This window comes from Salvelinus namaycush, unplaced genomic scaffold (genome assembly GCF_016432855.1).
Source record: "Salvelinus namaycush isolate Seneca unplaced genomic scaffold, SaNama_1.0 Scaffold222, whole genome shotgun sequence".
In the NCBI taxonomy this organism is placed as follows: Eukaryota; Metazoa; Chordata; class Actinopteri; order Salmoniformes; family Salmonidae; genus Salvelinus; species Salvelinus namaycush.
This window is the reverse complement of record NW_024059031.1, coordinates 235,818-262,014: the sequence shown is the minus strand read 5'-3', so window position 1 is coordinate 262,014 and position 26,197 is coordinate 235,818. Positions and strand designations below refer to the sequence as shown.

General features: G+C 47.3%; 1 protein-coding gene across 1 annotated transcript; it reads left to right on the top strand.

Moving 5' to 3' along the window:
• The first annotated feature begins 13,213 nt into the window (after positions 1 to 13,213).
• On the top strand, positions 13,214 to 24,522 carry LOC120038494 (mucin-19-like). Its single transcript, XM_038984215.1, has 3 exons — positions 13,214 to 13,621; positions 14,002 to 14,307; positions 23,237 to 24,522. The coding sequence occupies exon 3, from the start codon at positions 23,322 to 23,324 to the stop codon at positions 24,180 to 24,182; it is 861 nt and encodes a 286-aa protein (XP_038840143.1). The 5' UTR covers positions 13,214 to 13,621; positions 14,002 to 14,307; positions 23,237 to 23,321; the 3' UTR covers positions 24,183 to 24,522.
• The last annotated feature ends 1,675 nt before the right edge of the window (positions 24,523 to 26,197 follow it).

Below are 26,197 nucleotides of genomic sequence, written 5' to 3'. Positions count from 1 at the left end.
GGTTAGTTCAGTGTGCTGTCTAGTATGCAGGGTTATGGCTAAAGGGTTAGATCAGTGTGCTGTCTAGTATGCAGGGTTATGGCTAAAGGGTTAGATCAGTGTGGTGTCTAGTATGCAGGGTTAGGGCTAAAGGGTTAGATCAGTGTGCTGTCTAGTATGCAGGGTTAGGGCTAAAGGGTTAGATCAGTGTGGTGTCTAGTATGCAGGGTTAGGGCTAAAGGGTTAGTTCAGTGTGCTGTCTAGTATGCAGGGTTAGGGCTAAAGGGTTAGTTCAGTGTGGTGTCTAGTATGCAGGGTTAGGGCTAAAGGGTTAGATCAGTGTGCTGTCTAGTATGCAGGGTTAGGGCTAAAGGGTTAGATCAGTGTGCTGTCTAGTATGCAGGGTTAGGGCTAAAGGGCTATTAGTTCAGTGTGGTGTCTAGTATGCAGGGTTAGGGCTAAAGGGTTAGATCAGTGTGCTGTCTAGTATGCAGGGTTAGGGCTAAAGGGTTAGTTCAGTGTGCTGTCTAGTATGCAGGGTTAGGGCTAAAGGGTTAGATCAGTGTGCTGTCTAGTATGCAGGGTTATGGCTAAAGGGCTAATTAGATCAGTGTGCTGTCTAGTATGCAGGGTTAGGGCTAAAGGGTTAGATCAGTGTGCTGTCTAGTATGCAGGGTTAGGGCTAAAGGGTTAGTTCAGTGTGGTGTCTAGTATGCAGGGTTATGGCTAAGAGGTTGTAAGGTTAGTGGAGTAACAGGGACTGTGTTTTCACATGTGAACGGGTCGGGTAGCAGACCTAAAGGGAATCCTGGATCCCTGATCCCCCCCAAAGGCCCTGGGGTCATTGATGTGATTGTTACGGTAATCACATTAACCCTAGAGGAGATTAGCACTTTGGTCTCAGAGGAGAGGAGAGGTCCTTCCTGCTCCATGACTACTACTCAGGGAGAGGTGAGGTGAGAGAGAGACAGAGAGAGAGAGAGAGAGAGAGAGAGAGAGAGAGAGAGAGAGAGAGAGAGAGAGAGAGAGAGAGAGAGAGAGAATGAGAGAGAGAGAGAGAGAGAGAGAGAGAGGGAGAGGAGAGATAGGGAGAAAGAGAGGAAGTGAAAGAGAGAGAGAGGGGGAGGGAGAGAGAGAGAGAGGGGGAGAGGAGAGATAGGGAGAAAGAGAGGGAGTGAAAGAGAGAGAGAGGGGGAGGGAGAGAGAGTAGAGAGAGAGAGAGAGAGAGAGAGAGAGAGAGAGAGAGAGAGAGAGAGAGAGAGAGAGAGAGAGAGAGAGAGAGAGAAATATGGAGAAAAAGAAGGAGAGGGAGAGGGGGAGCAGGGAGCATGCTAGAAGTACATGGCTGTCAATTTGCAATTTCCTGTCTGTAAGGTTGAAGGTTAAGGGTAGCCTATAGGAGGTTTCCTCTTTGTCTCCTCTCCTTTAAAGGCCTTCAGACATTCCTCTGCTGCGGCCCTGTAGGCTTCTCAGGTTTCCCGTCTGATTTAAGTGCCCTTTCTTTCTGTAATAAGGGTTAATTGGCCTAACTCTTAACCCTCTGGAGACTGGAGATCTCTCGTCAAAGGACCGGCCCAAATTATACGCTCATTTCCATTCTGATGGTGGTGGGAGTCGGTGGTGGTGGTTTGTCCCGTCAGACTGACTGACAGACGAGGGTTGTCAAAGGAAGGTTTTTTGGGAGTAGGGGGTGGATCGTGGGTCCCATCTGTCCAGGCTAGCTGCCCCTGTGACCTGCCAGAGGTGGTTCTTGTCTCGAGTTTGAGGAGGAGTGGGGGGGGTGGGGGGGTGGTAAACCTATTAGCTATGGGATAGGTTAGTTTGACTTGGCTCAGTTTAGGAGTGTCTCAGTCTCAGTGGGGAGTGGGGTGTAGTTGTCCACTATGTAGGGAATAGTGTGCCATTTAGGAGGCAGGCAAGAATCTCAATGAGGGAAAAGTCAACGGTCCCGATAATTGAGGAGAACATTGTTACTGCCAAGGTAAAGGTAACCTCACCACCTGGAAGAGAGTGTGAAGAATGGATGGTAGCTAGCCTAGCGATTAACAGCCCTGGGCCAGTTAGCGAAGGTTAACAGCCTTGGGCCAGTTAGCGAAGGTTAACAGCCTTGGGCCAGTTAGCGAAGGTTAACAGCCTTGGGCCAGTTAGCGAAGGTTAACAGCCTTGGGCCAGTTAGCGAAGGTTAACAGCCTTGGGCCAGTTAGCGAAGGTTAACAGCCTTGGGCCAGTTAGCGAAGGTTAACAGCCTTGGGCCAGTTACCGAAGATTAACAGCCTTGGGCCAGTTACCAAAGATTAACAGCCTTGGGCCAGTTACCGAAGATTAACAGCCTTGGGCCAGTTACCGAAGATTAACAGCCTTGGGCCAGTTACCAAAGATTAACAGCCCTGGGCCAGTTAGCGAAGATTAACAGCCATGGGCCAGTTACCGAAGATTAACAGCCTTGGGCCAGTTACCAAAGATTAACAGCCCTGGGCCAGTTAGCGAAGGTTAACAGCCTTGGGCCAGTTAGCGAAGATTAACAGCCTTGGGCCAGTTACCGAAGATTAACAGCCATGGGCCAGTTACCGAAGATTAACAGCCTTGGGCCAGTTACCGAAGATTAACAGCCATGGGCCAGTTACCGAAGATTAACAGCCTTGGGCCAGTTACCAAAGATTAACAGCCCTGGGCCAGTTAGCGAAGGTTAACAGCCTTGGGCCAGTTAGCGAAGGTTAACAGCCTTGGGCCAGTTACCGAAGATTAACAGCCTTGGGCCAGTTACCAAAGATTCACAGCCTTGGGCCAGTTACCGAAGATTCACAGCCTTGGGCCAGTTACCGAAGATTCACAGCCTTGGGCCAGTTACCGAAGATTCACAGCCTTGGGCCAGTTACCAAAGATTCACAGCCTTGGGCCAGTTACCGAAGGTTAACAGCCTTGGGCCAGTTACCAAAGATTAACAGCCTTGGGCCAGTTACCGAAGGTTAACAGCCTTGGGCCAGTTACCGAAGGTTAACAGCCTTGGGCCAGTTACCGAAGGTTAACAGCCATGGGCCAGTTACCGAAGATTAACAGCCTTGGGCCAGTTAGCGAAGGTTAACAGCCTTGGGCCAGTTGCCGAAGGTTAACAGCCTTGGCACAGTTGCCGAAGATTCACAGCCTTGGGCCAGTTACCGAAGATTCACAGCCTTGGGCCAGTTACCGAAGATTCACAGCCTTGGCACAGTTGCCGAAGGTTAACAGCCTTGGCACAGTTGCCGAAGATTCACAGCCTTGGGCCAGTTACCGAAGATTCACAGCCTTGGGCCAGTTACCGAAGATTAACAGCCTTGGGCCAGTTACCGAAGATTCACAGCCTTGGGCCAGTTACCGAAGATTCACAGCCTTGGGCCAGTTACCAAAGATTCACAGCCTTGGGCCAGTTACCGAAGATTCACAGCCTTGGGCCAGTTACCGAAGGTTAACAGCCTTGGGCCAGTTACCAAAGATTCACAGCCTTGGGCCAGTTACCGAAAGTTTGCTGGTTTGAATCCCCGAGCTGACTAGGTGAAAAATCTGCCGATGTGCTCTTCAGCAAGGCACTTAACCCCAATTGCTCCTGTAAGTCGCTCTGGACAAGTACGTGTGCTAAATGATTTCAATGTAAAATGTAAGAATGTCAGCTCTGCTTATCAGACAGAGAGTCCTCATGCCACTGAAAACACATATGACGCCAACCCTCAGAACTAACTAACTAACTAACTAACTAACTAACGGGTCGTAGAGGGTGATGGTGAAACCCTAGTTACTGATTATGTGCGTCTCTCCTCCCTGATCTAGTGACTGACCTGTGTAATTGGTCTATACTAATGACTAACTATGGGGGTTCCCCGGTCGTACTAAGGCCCTCTAAATCAGTGATTACAAAGCTGATCTGTGTGTGAGCACTGAGCACAGCTTCCTCTAACTCTGTGGGTTTCAACTTTCTCTGGTTACTGATCCCCTGATCACATTTAACTCGGTCCGGTGTTCCCCGTCATGTGTGACTGATCATTAAGCCTATGTTCCTATTTGTTAGGAGACTTCCCAAATGGGCTAACCCCTGTGTATTGGTCCCACTAGACTGTAGTCCTGGAGGGCTCCACTGTGTATTGATCCCACTAGACTGTAGTCCTGGAGGGCTCCACTGTGTATTGATCCCACTAGACTGTAGTCCTGGAGGGCTCCACTGTGTATTGATCCCACTAGACTGTAGTCCTGGAGGGCTCCACTGTGTATTGATCCCACTAGACTGTAGTCCTGGAGGGCTCCACTGTGTATTGATCCCACTAGACTGTAGTCCTGGAGGGCTCCACTGTATATTGATCCCACTAGACTGTAGTCCTGGAGGGCTCCACTGTGTATTGATCCCACTAGACTGTAGTCCTGGAGGGCTCCACTGTGTATTGATCCCACTAGACTGTAGTCCTGGAGGGCTCCACTGTGTATTGATCCCACTAGACTGTAGTCCTGGAGGGCTCCACTGTGTATTGATCCCACTAGACTGTAGTCCTGGAGAGCTCCACTGTGTATTGATCCCACTAGACTGTAGTCCTGGAGGGCTCCACTGTGTATTGATCCCACTAGACTGTAGTCCTGGAGGGCTCCACTGTGTATTGATCCCACTAGACTGTAGTCCTGGAGGGCTCCACTGTATATTGATCCCACTAGACTGTAGTCTTGGAGGGCTCCACTGTGTATTGATCCCACTAGACTGTAGTCCTGGAGGGCTCCACTGTGTATTGGTCCCACTAGACTGTAGTCCTGGAGGGCTCCACTGTGTATTGATCCCACTAGACTGTAGTCCTGGAGGGCTCCACTGTGTATTGATCCCACTAGACTGTAGTCCTGGAGGGCTCCACTGTATATTGATCCCACTAGACTGTAGTCTTGGAGGGCTCCACTGTGTATTGATCCCACTAGACTGTAGTCTTGGAGGGCTCCACTGTATATTGATCCCACTAGACTGTAGTCCTGGAGGGCTCCACTGTATATTGATCCCACTAGACTGTAGTCCTGGAAGGCTCCACTGTGTATTGATCCCACTAGACTGTAGTCCTGGAGGGCTCCACTGTGTATTGATCCCACTAGACTGTAGTCCTGGAGGGCTCCACTGTGTATTGATCCCACTAGACTGTAGTCCTGGAGGGCTCCACTGTGTATTGATCCCACTAGACTGTAGTCCTGGAGGGCTCCACTGTGTATTGATCCCACTAGACTGTAGTCCTGGAGGGCTCCACTGTGTATTGATCCCACTAGACTGTAGTCCTGGATGGCTCCACTGTGTATTGATCCCACTAGACTGTAGTCCTGGAGGGCTCCACTGTGTATTGATCCCACTAGACTGTAGTCCTGGAGGGCTCCACTGTGTATTGATCCCACTAGACTGTAGTCCTGGATGGCTCCACTGTGTATTGATCCCACTAGACTGTAGTCCTGGAGGGCTCCACTGTGTATTGATCCCACTAGACTGTAGTCCTGGAGGGCTCCACTGTGTATTGATCCCACTAGACTGTAGTCCTGGAGGGCTCCACTGTGTATTGATCCCACTAGACTGTAGTCCTGGAGGGCTCCACTGTGTATTGATCCCACTAGACTGTAGTCCTGGAGGGCTCCACTGTGTATTGATCCCACTAGACTGTAGTCCTGGAGGGCTCCACTGTGTATTGATCCCACTAGACTGTAGTCCTGGAGGGCTCCACTGTGTATTGATCCCACTAGACTGTAGTCCTGGAGGGCTCCACTGTGTATTGGTCCCACTAGACTGTAGTCCTGGAGGGCTCCACTGTGTATTGATCCCACTAGACTGTAGTCCTGGAGGGCTCCACTGTGTATTGATCCCACTAGACTGTAGTCCTGGAGGGCTCCACTGTGTATTGATCCCACTAGACTGTAGTCCTGGAGGGCTCCACTGTGTATTGATCCCACTAGACTGTAGTCCTGGAGGGCTCCACTGTGTATTGGTCCCACTAGACTGTAGTCCTGGAGGGCTCCACTGTATATTGATCCCACTACACTAGACTGTAGTCCTGGAGGGCTCCACTGTGTATTGATCCCACTAGACTGTAGTCCTGGAGGGCTCCACTGTGTATTGATCCCACTAGACTGTAGTCCTGGAGAGCTCCACTGTGTATTGATCCCACTAGACTGTAGTCCTGGAGAGCTCCACTGTGTATTGATCCCACTAGACTGTAGTCCTGGAGGGCTCCACTGTGTATTGATCCCACTAGACTGTAGTCCTGGAGGGCTCCACTGTGTATTGATCCCACTAGACTGTAGTCCTGGAGGGCTCCACTGTGTATTGATCCCACTAGACTGTAGTCCTGGAGGGCTCCACTGTGTATTGATCCCACTAGACTGTAGTCCTGGAGGGCTCCACTGTATATTGATCCCACTAGACTGTAGTCCTGGAGGGCTCCACTGTGTATTGATCCCACTAGACTGTAGTCCTGGAGGGCTCCACTGTGTATTGATCCCACTAGACTGTAGTCCTGGAGGGCTCCACTGTGTATTGATCCCACTAGACTGTAGTCCTGGAGGGCTCCACTGTGTATTGATCCCACTAGACTGTAGTCCTGGAGGGCTCCACTATGTATTGATCCCACTAGACTGTTGTCCTGGAGGGCTCCACTGTGTATTGATCCCACTAGACTGTAGTCCTGGAGGGCTCACTGTGTATTGATCCCACTAGACTGTAGTCCTGGAGGGCTCCACTGTGTATTGATCCCACTAGACTGTAGTCCTGGAGGGCTCCACTGTGTATTGATCCCACTAGACTGTAGTCCTGGAGGGCTCCACTGTGTATTGATCCCACTAGACTGTAGTCCTGGAGGGCTCCACTGTATATTGATCCCACTAGACTGTAGTCCTGGAGGGCTCCACTGTGTATTGATCCCACTAGACTGTAGTCCTGGAGGGCTCCACTGTGTATTGTTACAGTATGTTGGTTTATCATCCATGCTTTTTACCCAGAGACTGATCGGGCCAGGGTAACAAGTTGTGTAGAATCTCTCATTAACAGGAATTGATGGAATGGATGAAAAAACCCATCAGGACAGTGAATCATTCTAATTCTATGGTCTTCTAGTCCCGGGTAGGGCTGCAGTTACAGTACGCACTATTACTCCATAATGACCCTCTTCATTTTGTATTTATTATATTTATTTTTACCTTTATTAAACTAGGCAAGTCAGTTAAGAACAAATTCTTATTTTCAATGACGGCCTTGGAACAGTGGGGTTAACTGCCTTGTTCAGGGGAACAGTGGGGTTAACTGCCTTCTTCAGGGGGCAGAACGACAGATTTTTTTTACCTTGTCAGCTCGGGGGATTCGATCTTGCAACCTTTCGGGTTACAAGTCCAACGCTCTAACCACTATTATGTGGACAATGATGACATCGTGGTAGTGTTGGTTCAACAGATGGAGAAATGGAGGAAGCCTTGGAGACCCCATTTAGAACCATACATCCATGTGTCAATCTAAACAGAACAAGACCCCTTTATTGAGTTAACATGCCTCTTTAACATGCCCCTTTAACATGCCACTTTAACATGCCTCTTTAACATGCCTCTTTAACATGCCTCTTTAACATGCCTCTTTAACATGCCTCTTTAACATGCCTCTTTAACATGCCACTTTAACATGCCTCTTTAACATGCCTCTTTAACATGCCCCTTTAACATGCCTCTTTAACATGACTCTTTAACATGCCTCTTTAAACATGCCTCTTTAAACATGCCTCTTTAACATGCCTCTTTAACATGCCTCTTTAACATGCCACTTTAACATGCCTCTTTAACATGCCTCTTTAACATGCCTCTTTAACATGCCTCTTTAACATGCCTCTTTAACATGCCTCTTTAACATGCCTCTTTAACATGCCACTTTAACATGCCTCTTTAACATGCCCCTTTAAAATGCCACTTTAACATGCCTCTTTAACATGCCACTTTAACATGCCTCTTTAACATGCCTCTTTAACATGCCTCTTTAACATGCCTCTTTAACATGCCTCTTCAACATGCCTCTTCAACATGCCTCTTTAACATGCCCACTAAAGGCTTCAGCGTGATTGAGTTCGGCTGGCACCTAAATTGATAATATGTTACATTCTATTCATATTCTACAGACTTCCTGAAAAGATGACCTTGTGTTGGCTAGACTATACTTTATAGAAGATAAGAGGAGCCTAAAAGGACTTTATAGAAGATAAGAGGAGCCTAAAAGGACTTTATAGACTTTATAGAAGATAAGAGGAGCCTGAAATGACTTTATAGAAGATAAGAGGAGCCTAAAAGGACTTTATAGAAGATAAGAGGAGCCTAAAATGACTTTATAGAAGATAAGAGGAGCCTGAAAGGACTTTATAGAAGATAAGAGGAGCCTAAAATTACTTTATAGAAGATAAGAGGAGCCTAAAAGGACTTTATAGAAGATAAGAGGAGCCTAAAAGGACTTTATAGAAGATAAGAGGAGCCTAAAATGACTTTACAGACTTTATAGAAGATAAGAGGAGCCTGAAAGGACTTTATAGAAGATAAGAGGAGCCTGAAAGGACTTTATAGAAGATAAGAGGAGCCTGAAAGGACTTTATAGAAGATAAGAGGAGCCTAAAAGGACTTTATAGAAGATAAGAGGAGCCTAAAAGGACTTTATAGAAGATAAGAGGAGCCTAAAAGGACTTTATAGAAGATAAGAGGAGACTAAAAGGACTTTATAGAAGATAAGAGGAGCCTAAAAGGACTTTATAGAAGATAAAAGGAGCCTAAAATGACTTTATAGAAGATAAGAGGAGCCTGAAAGGACTTTATAGAAGATAAGAGGAGCCTAAAAGGACTTTATAGAAGATAAGAGGAGCCTAAATGGACTTTATAGAAGATAAGAGGAGCCAAAAAGGACTTTATAGACTTTATAGAAGATAAGAGGAGCCTAAAATGACTTTATAGAAGATAAGAGGAGCCTAAATGGACTTTATAGAAGAGGAGCCTAAAAGGACTTTATAGAAGATAAGAGGAGCCTAAAATGACTTTATAGAAGATAAGAGGAGCCTAAAATGACTTTATAGAAGATAAGAGGAGCCTAAATGGACTTTATAGAAGAGGAGCCTAAAAGGACTTTATAGAAGATAAGAGGAGCCTAAAATGACTTTATAGAAGATAAGAGGAGCCTAAAAGGACTTTATAGAAGATAAGAGGAGCCTAAATGGACTTTATAGAAGAGGAGCCTAAAAGGACTTTATAGAAGATAAGAGGAGCCTAAAAGGACTTTATAGAAGATAAGAGGAGCCTAAAAGGACTTTATAGAAGATAAGAGGAGCCTAACAGGACTTTATAGAAGATAAGAGGAGCCTAAAAGGACTTTATAGAAGATAAGAGGAGCCTAAAATGACTTTATAGAAGATACGAGGAGCCTAAAATGACTTTATAGAAGATAAGAGGAGCCTAAAATGACTTTATAGAAGATAAGAGGAGCCTAAAAGGACTTTATAGAAGATAAGAGGAGCCTAAAAGGACTTTATAGACTTTATAGAAGATAAGAGGAGCCTAAAAGGACTTTATAGAAGATAAGAGGAGCCTAAAAGGACTTTATAGAAGATAAGAGGAGCCTAAATGGACTTTATAGAAGATAAGAGGAGCCTAAAAGGACTTTATAGAAGATAAGAGGAGCCTAAAATGACTTTATAGAAGATACGAGGAGCCTAAAATGACTTTATAGAAGATAAGAGGAGCCTAAAATGACTTTATAGAAGATAAGAGGAGCCTAAAAGGACTTTATAGAAGATAAGAGGAGCCTGAAAGGACTTTATAGACTTTATAGAAGATAAGAGGAGCCTAAAAGGACTTTATAGAAGATAAGAGGAGCCTGAAATGACTTTATAGAAGATAAGAGGAGCCTAAAATGACTTTATAGAAGATAAGAGGAGCCTGAAATGACTTTATAGAAGATAAGAGGAGCCTAAAATGACTTTATAGAAGATAAGAGGAGCCTGAAATGACTTTATAGAAGATAAGAGGAGCCTGAAATGACTTTATAGAAGATAAGAGGAGCCTGAAATGACTTTATAGAAGATAAGAGGAGCCTGAAATGACTTTATAGAAGATAAGAGGAGCCTAAAATGACTTTATAGAAGATAAGAGGAGCCTGAAATGACTTTATAGAAGATAAGAGGAGCCTGAAATGACTTTATAGAAGATAAGAGGAGCCTGAAAGGACTTTATAGAAGATAAGAGGAGCCTAAAAGGACTTTATAGAAGATAAGAGGAGCCTAAAAGGACTTTATAGAAGATAAGAGGAGCCTAACATTCTCATCAATGGGGCTGTATTGGAGCAGGTCGAGAGCTTCAAGTTCCTCTGTGTCCACATCACTTAAGAATGAACATGGTCCACACACACCCACACAGTTATGAAGAGGGCATGACAGCGCCTCTTCCCTCTCAGGAGGCTGAAAAGTTTTGGCGCGGGGCCCTCAGATCCTCAAAAGGTTCTACAACTGCAAGGCACCAGGCGCAAGGCACTCCAGAGGGTGGTGAATATGACCCAGTACATCACTCAGACCGAGCTCCTTGCCATATAGGACCTTTAAACCAGACGGGGCCAAAGACTCCAGCCACCCAAGTCATAGACTGTTCTCTGTGGAACCAACAGGACCCTGAACAGCTTCTACTCCCCAAGCCATAAGACCGCTAAGCAAAACTGCTAAATACGGTAGCTAATCAAATGTTACCGGGAGTACCTGCATTGACCCTTTAGTGCACTAACTATCTTGCACTGACTCTGTGCACACAAACTGGACTCTACCCACACACTGGAATCTGTCCATGGACTCTACCCACACACTGGAATCTGTCCATGGACTCTACCCACACACTGGAATCTGTCCATGGACTCTACCCACACACTGGACTCTGTCCATGGACTCTACCCACACACTGGACTCTGTCCACACACTGGACTCTGTCCATGGACTCTACCCACACACTGGACTCTACCCACACACTGGACTCTACCCACACACTGGACTCTACCCACACACTGGACTCTACCCACACACTGGACTCTACCCACACACTGGACTCTACCCACACACTGGACTCTACCCAACACACTGGACTCTACCCAACACACTGGACTCTACCCAACACACTGGACTCTACCCACACACTGGACTCTACCCAACACACTGGACTCTGTCCATGGACTCTACCCACACACTGGACTCTACCCAACACACTGGACTCTACCCACACACTGGACTCTACCCACACACTGGACTCTACCCACACACTGGACTCTACCCACACACTGGACTCTACCCAACACACTGGACTCTACCCAACACACTGGACTCTACCCAACACACTGGACTCTACCCAACACACTGGACTCTACCCAACACACTGGACTCTACCCACACACTGGACTCTACCCACACACTGGACTCTACCCAACACACTGGACTCTACCCACACACTGGACTCTACCCAACACACTGGACTCTACCCAACACACTGGACTCTACCCAACACACTGGACTCTACCCAACACACTGGACTCTACCCACACACTGGACTCTACCCAACACACTGGACTCTACCCACACACTGGACTCTACCCACACACTGGACTCTACCCACACACTGGACTCTACCCACTCCCTGTATATAACCATGTTATTACCTGGTACTTCCTGTATATAGCCACGTTATTACCTGGTACTTCCTGTATATAGCCATGTTATTACCTGGTACTTCCTGTATATAACCATGTTATTACCTGGTACTTCCTGTATATAGCCATGTTATTACCTGGTACTTCCTGTATATAGCCATGTTATTATGATGACTCATTATTGTTATTGGTTATTTACAGTGTATTTATTCCTTGTGTCACTATTTCAATGTTTTTATTTCATTTTCTATCTTTATCTTTCTCTCTGCATTGCTGGAAAAGGATCCGTAAGTAAGCATTGATTGCACGGTTAGTTTGCACCTGTTGTTTACAAAAGCATGTGACGAATACATTTAGATTTGACATTAGCTGCATCTTAAATGGCTCCCTCTTCCTTATACGACCTGGTGAAAAGTAGTGCACTATGTAGGGAATGGGGTGTCATTAGGGACACAGACATTATCGGTGTTCCACATCATAAAGAACAAATCATGGTTCCAGAAACAAGGAATTTCTCTGTTTATTTTCTGCCTAATCTGAATTCCCAGACTCACTCATGGGACTAATTTATCATCTATTTTGATAAGCCCATATTTCACATACCTTGTTAAATATGCAGGAAGGAAAATATTGATATTATGTACTTTAACCTACTTTTTAAGGATGATTTTGATTTTTTTTTTTTAATTATTTTTATTTACAACTAATTGACTAAGTGTTCTATTTCCTTTCCTAATAGTTGTTCAACTCAACAACAACAACAAAAATAACTTGCAGAATCATAACTCTTAGGTTTGAATAGCAGTACAGTAGATTATAGAGAGCAATAGTAATGCCATCTTTTTGTAGGCACTTACTCTGCCATGGTTCGTTTTGACAGTCTATGGGGAAATGAATACTGTTTTTGTAGGTTTTTTTGGACAAACACAGACAGTAAGGTCTGCGGTAAACACAGGCTTAAGGAGATCTTACACGTTTTGTCCTATGAGATAGTATTCATCAGCCAACGTCACTTTCGATTAATCTTTAAGCATTTATGCGATACAAAAAAAGCACATAAATAACACAGATGCTTCAGCCGAACTTGAGCCGAAGGACATACGAAGGACGCAAAAGGAAGCATTTTTCCTCTGTGTTGCAAAGCTGTGGCTTGTTGGACAAAGTCTTGTTCTCTCCCCTGTGCATGTTAACTGACTGATATTATCTCATAGAACAAAACGTATAAGATCTCCTAAACTTGTGTTAACCTCACACTTTACTTTCTGTGTTTATCCCCAAACCCGATTCTGTCCCATTCATTCATAGGAATGGCTGAACGAACCAGAGGTAACTCATTTCCGTTTTTTTAGGACAACATGTTGGCATTCTCTAAAGCTTCTGCCGAGTCCCAGCCAACCGGATGTTCCCGTTTTCAGGGGAAAATAGAAGAGAGCCTTTGACGCAATTTCTCGACATTAGGTTAAGTAGATTACAGGCCTACTCAATATTCAACAAGGAGGAGTTGTCATTGTCCCATGAATATATAACTGCCGTCAGCGTCCTACCCCCTCCCTGGTTGAACTGGCTTTGTAGTCCTACCAAACACTACGTTCAGTCGTGGACAGATAGTGCAGCAACCCACATGACTGGTGTATAGCTAGACACTTTTCGCTGCGAAGAAGTGAATAAAAAACGGAATATAACGATACGAACTACCAAACTAGAAGAACTTGCGCCGAAGGACATACGAAGGACGCAAAAGGAAGCATTTTTCCTCTGTGTTGCAAAGCTGTGGCTTGTTGGACAAAGTCTTGTTCTCTCCCCTGTGCATGTTCAAATCGGAGGAGTGCATTGGTACGGTGACTCGGCCAGACACCGTCTAGTTTTTAAGCGGAGCGGCAAGGCAACACCAGAGGCATGATTTTGAGAAGGGGCTCAGTTGTTGGAGTTACTGATTTTTGCTTACATGCCTTATTGTTGTGCTTTTGTGCAAAGGTATGTGGATTACTTTACAGTTGCACATTGTGGAATATGTTCAGACAGCTTCTCTGGACGCATTGATTCGTCAGTAGGCGACTTTAAATAGGCTAGTTAACAGATCAAGTTAGCTAGGAGTCCCTACGTTCTATGGCTGTGTGCGTTTTAACTGTGTGGCTGGCTGTATTGATCGGCTGCAACCCTCTTCCCCAAGTGAAACAATCCCATTTTAGTTTTGCCAGTTCAAATTTGTTAGTATGTCAGATTGAGGAGTTTTCCATAACTTGTATGGCTCAATTAGTTTGCATCTTTTGTAGAGGCGCTGTGCCGTTACATAACCGATCGTTCTCTCAATTTCCAGCGGTTTCACCGTTTCTTCGTTCTGCTTTTACCAACAGGTGGCGGAGGGAACGGGTCAGTTCGAGTTGGAGATTTTATCGATGAACAACCTGAACGGCGAGCTTCTTAGCGGGCTGTGTTGTGACGGCTCACGGATCACCGGGGATCGGAAATGCAGGATGGATGAGTGTGATACGTATTTTAAAGTGTGTTTGAAGGAATACCAGTCGCGGGTTTCGGCTGCGGGACCTTGCAGCTTCGGGTCCGGTTCTACCCCTGTCCTTGGAGGGAATACATTTTCTTTGAAGAACTCGGCGAAGAACGAAAGATCCAAGATTGTTTTGCAGTTCAGTTTCGCCTGGCCGGTAAGTTGATATTTTGATACCGTGAGACGAGAGGTCTAGGTTGCGCTAACATCATTAGGCTGGGCTGGGAAAAGGCTTCCATAATCATTGTATTCGTCCCCCGAAATAAATTAAATCAGCGACAAGGATTGCAATGGTCGCCACTAGCCTAATAATGGAATAAAGGAGCCTAACGTTACTCATTATAGTTGAATAACCGAACATGTACTGTATAGAGACGATGGCAGCATCGACAGCCCGTACATGTACTGTATAGAGACGATGGCAGCATCGACAGCCCGTACATGTACTGTATAGAGACGATGGCAGCATCGACAGCCACATACTCCATCTAAACGTGAATTAAGTCTCAACTGCAGTCCGGTTCTAGAAACATAACTCCCTGAATTTTCATATCACATCAAAATAATATCACAAAAGGTCAAATATACACTGTTTTACCGGTTTTTAACGCCGTTGCAACCGACGGTGTTTTTCAGTGACGTTGGTTTTGTGATGTGCAGTGCTTGACTTGGGCAGGAGCTCACTTGACCTGAGTACCGAAAACCTCACATGTTCTACTGCTTGAGTTCCAGCACCTCTTTATATAATATTAGATTATTACAGAGTTCCTTCACCTAAATCTAAACAGTGCCTGCGTTTAAGTGAGTACTGCAACTCTTTCTGTTTAAACCCAGCACCTGCAGTTCGCGAACGATTTATTATTTTTGAACGATTTTTTTTTTTTTTTTTACTAATTTTCAAGAGTCATGATTTGTTTTTCTAAATGACTCGTTCGTTGTAGTCGTTAGTTTGACTTGCTGGCGGTAATGAATGTGGATTAATACTGCGCTCCTCCGGTGACTCGTGCTCTCCGACCGACAACTGTCAGTCATACATGCGCGCAGGCAACAGATCACGGTGCAGGAAGCGTAGAGAAGGAAAGATACATGTTTTACAACTGATACTTGAGAATCAATAATGAATGCAATTAATGAATTATTGATGTTGTAATGGACACAGATCTTTATTTTTTATTTTTTTACTGCTCAACGAACGAGCACGAATCGTTTGGGTTGCTGCAGTTTGCGAACGATATTGTGCTTATTACCCTCACGGCAGTCAAACAATTAATTCCGCCAAGAATCGTTAACAATCTAGTCCGGTTGCGGCCAACTAGACTTCGTTTCAAATGTACCAATAAATAATATTATTTGTATGACTAGCAATCAACAAATGTGCATTGTTTTTAAAGCATACTTTTTCAAGTCTGTTACAAATGACAACTGAAATGATCCACTTATGATGATCGAGAGGCTTGTAGAATTATGACTCGAGTTTTCAGTTGATTGTTCGCCGGTAGAGGGCAGTGTTGTGTTCGAGACCACCTAAATCAAGACCGGGACCGAAAGGCAAGTGAGACCGGGAGGGAGATGAGGACTCCCAAGACGTATACCACAAAAAAATGCGAGAGAAATTCAACACCATGATTGTAATTGTCAAATCGCCACAAAAAAATAAGACTTTAAAATGTCCAGTAATTCTTTGTTAATATTTCAGAAGAACATATGAATTATTTGAGTCATTCAGAATGGTGAACAAATTCACTGCGAGGGCAAATAGAGTCACAAACCCCAAACATGTTTATATATAAAAAGACTATGTTCCAACTTCCCTCGGTCTCGCCTTACTAATAGCCTAGTGAGAACAACTTTCAAACAATTCCCCTCACTCTCCCCTGAAGTAGGAAGCCTAGGTTTCAACAGGCCGTAACATACGATATTACTGTGTCATGAAAGCAGTGTGAGTTATTTGGCCTGGGTGAAGTGGTTTTATGGGATGCCTGAATGGGAGTTGATAAACTAGCTTTGTACTCCGCTGGTCTGTGGAAGAAATGACGAGTCCTCGCTTTCCGAGACCGAATCAAGACCGAGTAAAATTGTATCCAACACCGAGACCAGACCAATATGTGGTCTCGAGACCGGAGGACTGCAACACTGGTAGGGGTCCTGTATACTCTGGCCTTACTGACTCAAATGAACGAAATTAATCAAAATATTTGTTCTTAACTAGTTGAAAACAACAGGGTCAGTAAAAAGAGACGAATTTCCCTATCGGAGACCCAGCTTTCTTACGTCTGTCTTCCATAAACAAACTCTGTAACATGGAGATATGACTGTGGGAACATTTTAATAACCCTTTAAAGGTGTGTAGTAATTTAACCCATTTTTTATTTCTCGTGATATGAAAGATAAGTTCCTTATGTTTCCAAAACCGTATCGCAAGCGATGCGTTTTAACGTTTAGAGCAAGCGGTATTTAGCCCTTGAATGGGCTAGGTGGTCAATGGGCTCTGAAGGTGGTCTGTGAATGGGCTCTGAAGGTAGTCTGATTGGTCTAGGTAGTGTGATTGGTCTAGGTAGTCTGATTGGTCTAGGTAGTCTGATTGGTCTAGGTAGTCTGATATTGGTCTAGGTAGTCTGTGAATGGTCTAGGTAGTCTGTGATTGGTCTAGGCCACCATAACCTTAGCATTGTTGTATTCTTTACAATTTTACTGCCCATCAATCACTTGTCTAGAACACATAATAAATAGTGAATGAATGCTGCATATTGTCAACATTAATGTTTGACCTTCCCTGTTTGCGTTGTGGAGACATCCAAGGCTTTCTCATTTCAATAATTGACCGGCCACAGGTGTGACATTTGCATAATTGAAGAAAAAAAATGAAAAAAAAAATCATGTCACAACTCTACTCCATTATGTAATGTGTCTAGTTTTATTATGATCGGAAATGTGGTTTATTGTGGGCGTAGCAAACACAAAACCGCGTGACCAAAAAACATTTAAATCATTAATCTGTATCAGATAACACATCGGCAGATGTGGTTCCAACTCTTGGGGTTCTTCAACTTCAACTGTCTAGGTTACTGTCTCACTTCAAATGAGGTTTACTTTTCTAAGGCAGGCTACGTAATAAATATGTACACTATTATAACAAAGCCTGTCTGACATGGGGATGGATATTTTGAGGTGGAGCACTTTTCAGACTACGGGACTCTTTGATCTCACCACAGAAGAGTAATAAAATGCCATGTTGTGAAATAGGACAGCGTTGATGTGAGGTGTAGGATCCAGGGGCTCCCGCAGCGTGGACGCGAGGGGCTCCCGCAGCGTGGACGCGAGGGGCTCCCGCAGCGTGGACGCGAGGGGCTCCCGCAGCGTGGACGCGAGGAGCTAAAAGGACAGCTAGAGGACAGAACAGCATGGTTTCCGTGGTTTCTATGTGTAACGTACGTCACGCTGCTTGCTTAGCAAGTAGGATTTCCTCCTGATTCGGCTCACACCGAGGCACTAGCACGCGTGACAGCCCTCTAAAAGCGTCTTACCAGTCGGCGCCATGAAAGTTAACATTTCGGCCGCGCAAGTGGCGACTTCAGGCTGAAGAGTACGTTTCACACATCCCCATGTGCTGCTCATGCTTCCCCAGCCCACTACATTACCCCTCGCTCATGCTTCCCCAGCCCACTACATTATCCCTCGCTCATGCTTCTCCAGCCCACTACATTATCCCTCGCTCATGCATCCCCAGCCCACTACATTACCCCTCCCCACATGCTTCCCCAGCACACTACATTACCCCTCCCCACATGCTTCCCCAGCACACTACATTACCCCTCCCCACATGCTTCCCCAGCACACTACATTACCCCTCCCCACATGCTTCCCCAGCACACTACATTACCCCTCCCCACATGCTTCCCCAGCCCACTACATTATCCCCTCGCTCATGCTTCCCCAGCCCACTACATTATCCCTCGTTCATGCTTCCCCAGCCCACTACATTACCCATCGCTCATGCTTCCCCAGCACACTACATTACCCCTCGCACATGCTTCCCCAGCCCACTACATTATCCCCTCGCTCATGCTTCCCCAGCCCACTACATTATCCCTCGCTCATGCTTCCCCAGCCCACTACATTACCCCTCGCTCATGCTTCCCCAGCCCACTACATTACCCCTCGCACATGCTTCCCCAGCCCACTACATTACCCCTCGCTCATGTTTCCCCAGCCCACTACATTACCCCTCGCTCATGTTTCCCCAGCCCACTACATTATCCCTCGCTCATGTTTCCCCAGCCCACTACATTATCCCTCGCACATGCATCCCCAGTCCACTACATTATCCCTCGCACATGCATCCCCAGCCCACTACATTATCCCTCGCTCATGCTTCTCCAGCCCACTACATTATCCCTCGCACATGCTTCCCCAGCCCACTACATTACCCCTCGCTTATGCTTCCCCAGCCCACTACATTATCCCTCCCACATGTTCCCCAGCCCACTACATTACCCCTCACTCATACTTCCCCAGACCACTACATTATCCCTCACGCATGCTTCCCCAGCCCACTACATTATGCTTCCCCAGCCCACTACATTATCCCTCGCTCATGCTTCCCCAGCCCACTACATTACCCCTCGCGCATGCTTCCCCAGCCCACTACATTATCCCTCGCGCATGCTTCCCCAGCCCACTACATTATCCCTCCCCACATGCTTCCCCAGCCCACTACATTATCCCTCCCCACATGCTTCCCCAGCCCACTACATTACCCCTCCCCACATGCTTCCCCAGCACACTACATTACCCCTCCCCACATGCTTCCCCAGCCCACTACATTATCCCTCGCTCATGCTTCCCCAGCCCACTACATTACCCCTCGCTCATGCTTCCCCAGCCCACTACATTACCCCTCGCTCATGCTTCCGCGGCCCACTACATTACCCCTCGCTCATGCTTCCCCGGCCCACTACATTATCCCTCGCTCATGCTTCCCCAGCCCACTACATTATCCCTCGCGCATGCTTCTCCAGCCCACTACATTATCCCTCGCTCATGCTTCTCCAGCCCACTACATTATCCCTCGCTCATGCTTCCCCGGCCCACTACATTACCCCTCGCTCATGCTTCCCCGGTCCACTACATTATCCCTCGCTCATGTTTCCCCAGCCCACTACATTATCCCTCGCTCATGCTTCTCCAGCCCACTACATTACCCCTCCCCACATGCTTCCCCAGCACACTACATTACCCCTCCCCACATGCTTCCCCAGCCCACTACATTACCCCTCGCTCATGTTTCCCCGGCCCACTACATTATCCCTCGCTCATGTTTCCCCAGCCCACTACATTATCCCTCGCTCATGCTTCTCCAGCCCACTACATTACCCCTCCCCACATGCTTCCCCAGCACACTACATTACCCCTCCCCACATGCTTCCCCAGCCCACTACATTATCCCTCACTCATGTTTCCCCGGCCCACTACATTATCCCTCGCGCATGCTTCCCCGGCCCACTACATTATCCCTCGCTCATGCTTCCCCAGCCCACTACATTATCCCTCGCTCATGCTTCCCCAGCCCACTACATTACCCCTCGCTCATGCTTCCCCAGCCCACTACATTACCCCTCGCTCATGCTTCCCCAGCCCACTACATTACCCCTCGCTCATGCTTCCCCAGCCCACTACATTACCCCTCGCTCATGCTTCCCCAGCCCACTACATTACCCCTCGCTCATGCTTCCCCAGCCCACTACATTACCCCTCGCTCATGCTTCCCCAGCCCACTACATTACCCCTCGCTCATGCTTCCCCAGCCCACTACATTATCCCTCGCCACAACGTGCAGCTTCCTGGGTTGTATAAACAGACAGGCCATTGGGCTATTAGCATGTGCACGTCCTGTTAAGGACCACACAGAGTTCCTCTGCCGACTCGTTCAGCGCGTTGTGTTTTAGGGACCACCCAACGGTGAACTTCTGACCTCTTCTTTTCCCCCTCAGAAATTATAAAATAGTTTGACAACCCTGTTTTGTTTGTAAGCTTTTAAATTCTATCACTCTCAACCGTTATTTTTTCCACTACGTAATGAGTCACATTTGACCTAAAATCACTTCCAGCATGAGGCAAATATGTACGGAAGGTTTCAAATCAATAGGGGGTGTTGTCAAAAAGGGATTTAAATCAAATGGTTTTCTCCCAATACAGTACAATTTTCTAAATGTTCTCCTTTGTAATTTAGATGTTCATTTACTTAGTATTATTGTCCACTCCTCGTGTTTGTAGATGTTGGCAGCCTGACAGTTAGAACATCTGGTTACAGGAAACTAACTAGGCCTGGCTTTGGTTACAAACCATTTTCTAATTATAATAAATAAATAAATAAATGAGAAGTATGAATGAACTGGACATGGGAAAATTTAACAAAAAGGTCAACATTTTTATGTACATGGGTGGACTTATCTCAGCACTGCTCCAATGACAGCTGAAATGTCAACAATGGGGGTCAGACAGGGTTGCATGTCTGTCTTGATGTGTGTGTGTGTGGGTCCTAGTTGCCGTTGTACAGTACAACAGAGGAGGGTTTTGCCCCATTTGGTTAGGCCTAGAGGTCGCTATAATAGAATGGAGGCAGTCTTTCTTTGAGCTCTGGCTTCCTCCTCCTCCCAAGTGTGTGTCTGTACTTCCAGTAAGCAGCGACAATCACCAAGGTTAGTTATCATATCAACTCTTTGTTCCTCTCAGAAATGGATTGGTTCTGGTGGATGAAGGGAGAACCAAACCTGGGTTCAATTATTTTAGTTGGGCTTAATTGCGATTTGGTTGGCACAGTGGAACCAACAGAATAGTGATTATTATTATTTGACCATGCTGGTCATTTATGAACATTTAAACATCTTGGCCATGTTCTGTTATAATCTCCACCCGGCACAGCCAGAAGAGGACTGGCCACCCCTCATAGCCTGGTTCCTCTAGGTTTCTTCCTAGGTTCTGGCCTTTCTAGGGAGTTTTTCCGAGCCACCGTGCTTCTACACCTGCATTGCTTGCTGTTTGGGGTTTTAGGCTGGGTTTCTGTACAGCACTTTGAGATATCAGCTGATGTACGAAGGGCTTTATAAATACATTTGATTTGAATAGAAGTGCAAATCGAAGAGTGCAACAATAGTTTTTGATTTTGAACCCAGGTCTTCACTCTGCATTATCTAAGTGGATCACTGCGATGTTCTGCCTGGCCTCTTGTTCCTCACTGTTGGCTGGGCCTTGGGCTTTGTGTGTGTCCTAATTCCGCCACGCTCGGTTGGAGCTCAGGCTTTTCAAATCTTTAACTCTGCCACCAACACTCAACTGCTGCACTTAATGAGACCCTGGCTAGCCATCCACATGTGCTGCACTTAATGAGACCCTGGCTAGCCATCCACATGTGCTGCACTTAATGAGACCCTGGCTAGCCATCCACATGTGCTGCACTTAATGAGACCCTGGCTAGCCATCCACATGTGCTGCACTTAATGAGACCCTGGCTAGCCATCCACATGTGCTGCACTTAATGAGACCCTGGCTAGCCATCCACATGTGCTGCACTTAATGAGACCCTGGCTAGCCATCCACATGTGCTGCACTTAATGAGACCCTGGCTAGCCATCCACATGTGCTGCACTTAATGAGACCCTGGCTAGCCATCCACATGTGCTGCACTTAATGAGACCCTGGCTAGCCATCCACATGTGCTGCACTTAATGAGACCCTGGCTAGCCATCCACATGTGCTGCACTTAATGAGACCCTGGCTAGCCATCCACACGTGCTGCACTTAATGAGACCCTGGCTAGCCATCCACACGTGCTGCACTTAATGAGACCCTGGCTAGCCATCCACACGTGCTGCACTTAATGAGACCCTGGCTAGCCATCCACACGTGCTGCACTTAATGAGACCCTGGTTAGCCATCCACACGTGCTGCACTTAATGAGACCCTGGCTAGCCATCCACATGTGCTGCACTTAATGAGACCCTGGTTAGCCATCCACATGTGCTGCACTTAATGAGACCCTGGCTAGCCATCCACACGTGCTGCACTTAATGAGACCCTGGCTAGCCATTCACACGTGCTGCACTTAATGAGACCCTGGCTAGCCATCCACATGTGCTGCACTTAATGAGACCCTGGCTAGCCATCCACACGTGCTGCACTTAATGAGACCCTGGCTAGCCATCCACACGTGCTGCACTTAATGAGACCCTGGTTAGCCATCCACACGTGCTGCACTTAATGAGACCCTGGCTAGCCATCCACATATGCTGCACTTAATGAGACCCTGGTTAGCCATCCACATGTGCTGCACTTAATGAGACCCTGGCTAGCCATCCACGTGCTGCACTTAATGAGACCCTGGCTAGCCATTCACACGTGCTGCACTTAATGAGACCCTGGCTAGCCATCCACATGTGCTGCACTTAATGAGACCCTGGCTAGCCATCCACATGTGCTGCACTTAATGAGACCCTGGCTAGCCATCCACATGTGCTGCACTTAATGAGACCCTGGCTAGCCATCCACATGTGCTGCACTTAATGAGACCCTGGCTAGCCATCCACACGTGCTGCACTTAATGAGACCCTGGCTAGCCATCCACATGTGCTGCACTTAATGAGACCCTGGTTAGCCATCCACATGTGCTGCACTTAATGAGACCCTGGCTAGCCATCCACACGTGCTGCACTTAATGAGACCCTGGCTAGCCATCCACACGTGCTGCACTTAATGAGACCCTGGCTAGCCATCCACATGTGCTGCACTTAATGAGACCCTGGTTAGCCATCCACATGTGCTGCACTTAATGAGACCCTGGCTAGCCATCCACGTGCTGCACTTAATGAGACCCTGGCTAGCCATCCACACGTGCTGCGCTGATAGGCCTAGATCAGTGGAACAGGTAGACGGGTCAGCGTGACAGCCAGTTCAGACGGACAACCTGCTCAATGGGCTTCTTCATTGATCTGAAACAATTTTAAAGTTTCTCTAGCTAAATAAATAGGTTCGTAAACTTTCAAGCAAGCTATTCCACCCTAATGAAATGTATTAATGATATTTTTCCACAGAGAGGGAGTGAGATGTGAGTGAAAGGGAGAGAGACATATGGGTCTGTCCCGTCCACCTAGACCTCGTCTCTGTCCAACCTAGCTTATGGTCCTGGCTGCTCCAGGAGGCTCAGTGGCCCTGGTCCTGGCTGCTCCAGGAGGCTCAGTGGCCCTGGTCCTGGCTGCTCCAGGAGGCTCAGTGGCCCTGGTCCTGGCTGCTCCAGGAGGCTCAGTGGCCCTGGTCCTGGCTGCTCCAGGAGGCTCAGTGGCCCTGGTCCTGGCTGCTCCAGGAGGCTCAGTGGCCCTGGTCCTGGCTGCTCCAGGAGGCTCAGTGGCCCTGGTCCTGGCTGCTCCAGGAGGCTCAGTGGCCCTGGTCCTGGCTGCTCCAGGAGGCTCTGTGGCCCTGGTCCTGGCTGCTCCAGGAGGCTCGGTGGCCCTGGCCCTGGCTGCTACAGGAGGCTCGGTGGCCCTGGTCCTGGCTGCTACAGGAGGCTCGGTGGCCCTGGTCCTGGCTGCTACAGGAGGCTCGGTGGCCCTGGTCCTGGCTGCTACAGGAGGCTCGCTGGTCCTGGCTGCTACAGGAGGCTCGGTGACCCTGGTCCTGGCCGCTACAGGAGGCTCGGTGGTCCTGGCCGCTACAGGAGGCTCGGTGGCCCTGGTCCTGGCTGCTACAGGAGGCTCGGTGGCCCTGGTCCTGGCCGCTACAGGAGGCTCGGCGGCCCTGGTCCTGGCCGCTACAGGAGGCTCGGCGGCCCTGCTCCTGGCCGCTACAGGAGACTCGGCGGCCCTGGTCCTGGCTGCTCCAGGAGGCTCGGTGACCCTGGCCGCTACAGGAGGCTCGGCGGCCCTGGTCCTGGCTGCTACAGGAGGCTCGGTGACCCTGGCTGCTCCAGGAGGTTCGGTGCTGTGTGAGACCAGGAGTAATGCCGCATTTGCTTTATACATGCTCCTCTCGTGTGCCAGTTAATTACTCCAGTGAAACAGAGAACCATGTTCTTTATGGTTTCACCTCCCTCTCTTCCTTTAACGAGGTAATGCTCGTCCTCGCTCCTCTCTCTACAGTGTGTTCAGAAAGTATTCAGACCCCTTTGTATTTTTCCACATTTTTGTTACTTTACAGCTTTATTCTAAAATTGATTAAATAGTTGTTTCCCCTCATCAATCTACACGCAATACACCATGACAAAGCAAACACTGGTTTTTAGAAGGTTTTGCAAATTTTATAAAACATTTTTTAAATTAAATGTTACATTAACATAAGTATTCAGACCCTTTACTCAGTACTTTGTTGAAGCACCTTTTGGCAGCGATTACAGCCTCGCGTCTTCTTGGGTATGACGCTATTTTCTGGTCTCTCTAGAGATGTTCGATCGGGTTCAAGTCCGGGCTCTGGCTGGGCCACTCAAGGACATTCAGAGACTTGTCCCGAAGCCACGCCTGTGTTGTCTTGGCTGTGTATTTAGGCTCGTTGTCCTTTTGGAAGGTGAACCTTCGCCCCAGTCTGAGGTCCTGAGCGCTCTGGAGCAGGTTTTCATCGATGATCTCTGTGTACTTTGCTCTGTTCTTCTTTCCCTTGATCCTAACTAGTCTCCTAGTCCCTGCTGCTGAAAAACATCCCCAAAGCATGATGCTGCCACCACCATGCTTCACCGTAGAGATGGTGCCAGGTTTCCTCCAGACGTGACGCTTGGCATTCAGGCCAAAGATTTCAATCTTGGTTTCATCAGACCAGAGCATCTTGTTTCTCATGGTCTGAGAGTCCGTTAGCTGCCTTTTGGCAAACTCCAAGTGGGCTGTCATGTGCTTTTCCTGAGGAGTGGCTTCCGTCTGGCCACTCTACCACAAAGGCCTGATTGGTGGAGTGCTGCAGAGATGGTTTTCCTTCTGGGAAAGTTTTTCTATCTCCACAGAGGTACCCTTGAGTTCCCTGACAAAGTCCCTTCTCCCCCGATTGCTCAGTTTGGCAGGGCGGCCAGCTCTAGGAAGAGTCTTGGTGGTTCCAAACTTCTTCCATTTTTTTTTAAAGAATGATGAAGGCCGCTGTGTTCTTGGGGACCTTCAATGCTGCAGAAATGTTCTGGTACACAATCCTGTCTCGGAGCTCTACCAACAATTCCTTCGACCTCATGGTTTGGTTTTTGATCTGACATGCACTGTCAACTGTGGGACCTTTATATAGACAGGTGTGTGCCTTTTTTCAAATCCTGTCCAATCAATTGAATTTACCACAGGTGGACTCCCAAGTTGTAGAAACATCTCAAGGATCATCAATGGAAACAGGATGCACCTGAGATTGTTTTTTCGAGTCTCATTGCAAAGGGTCTGAATACTTAAGTAAATAAGGTACTTCTGTTTTATTTTTTATGAATCAGCAAACATTTCTAAACCTGTTTTTGCTTTTGCCTCGTGGGGTTTTGTGTGTAGAATGATGAGGAACATTTTTTTATTTAATCCACTGCTCAGCGTGAGGTAATACAGTAGGGGGAGTGCTGCTCGGCGTGAGGTAATACAGTAGGGGGAGTGCTGCTCGGCGTGAGGTAATACAGTAGGGGGAGTGCTGCTCAGCGTGAGGTAATACAGTAGGGGGAGTGCTGCTCAGCGTGAGGTAATACAGTAGGGGGAGTGCTGCTCGGCGTGAGGTAATACAGTAGGGGGAGTGCTGCTCAGCGTGAGGTAATACAGTAGGGGGAGTGCTGCTCAGCGTGAGGTAATACAGTAGGGGGGAGTGCTGCTCGGCGTGAGGTAATACAGTAGGGGGAGTCCTGCTCGGCGTGAGGTAATACAGTAGGGGGATTGCTGCTCAGCGTGAGGTAATACAGTAGGGGGAGTGCTGCTCGGCGTGAGGTAATACAGTAGGGGGAGTGCTGCTCGGCGTGAGGTAATACAGTAGGGGGAGTGCTGCTCAGGCGTGAGGTAATACAGTAGGGGGAGTGCTGCTCAGCGTGAGGTAATACAGTAGGGGGAGTGCTGCTCAGCGTGAGG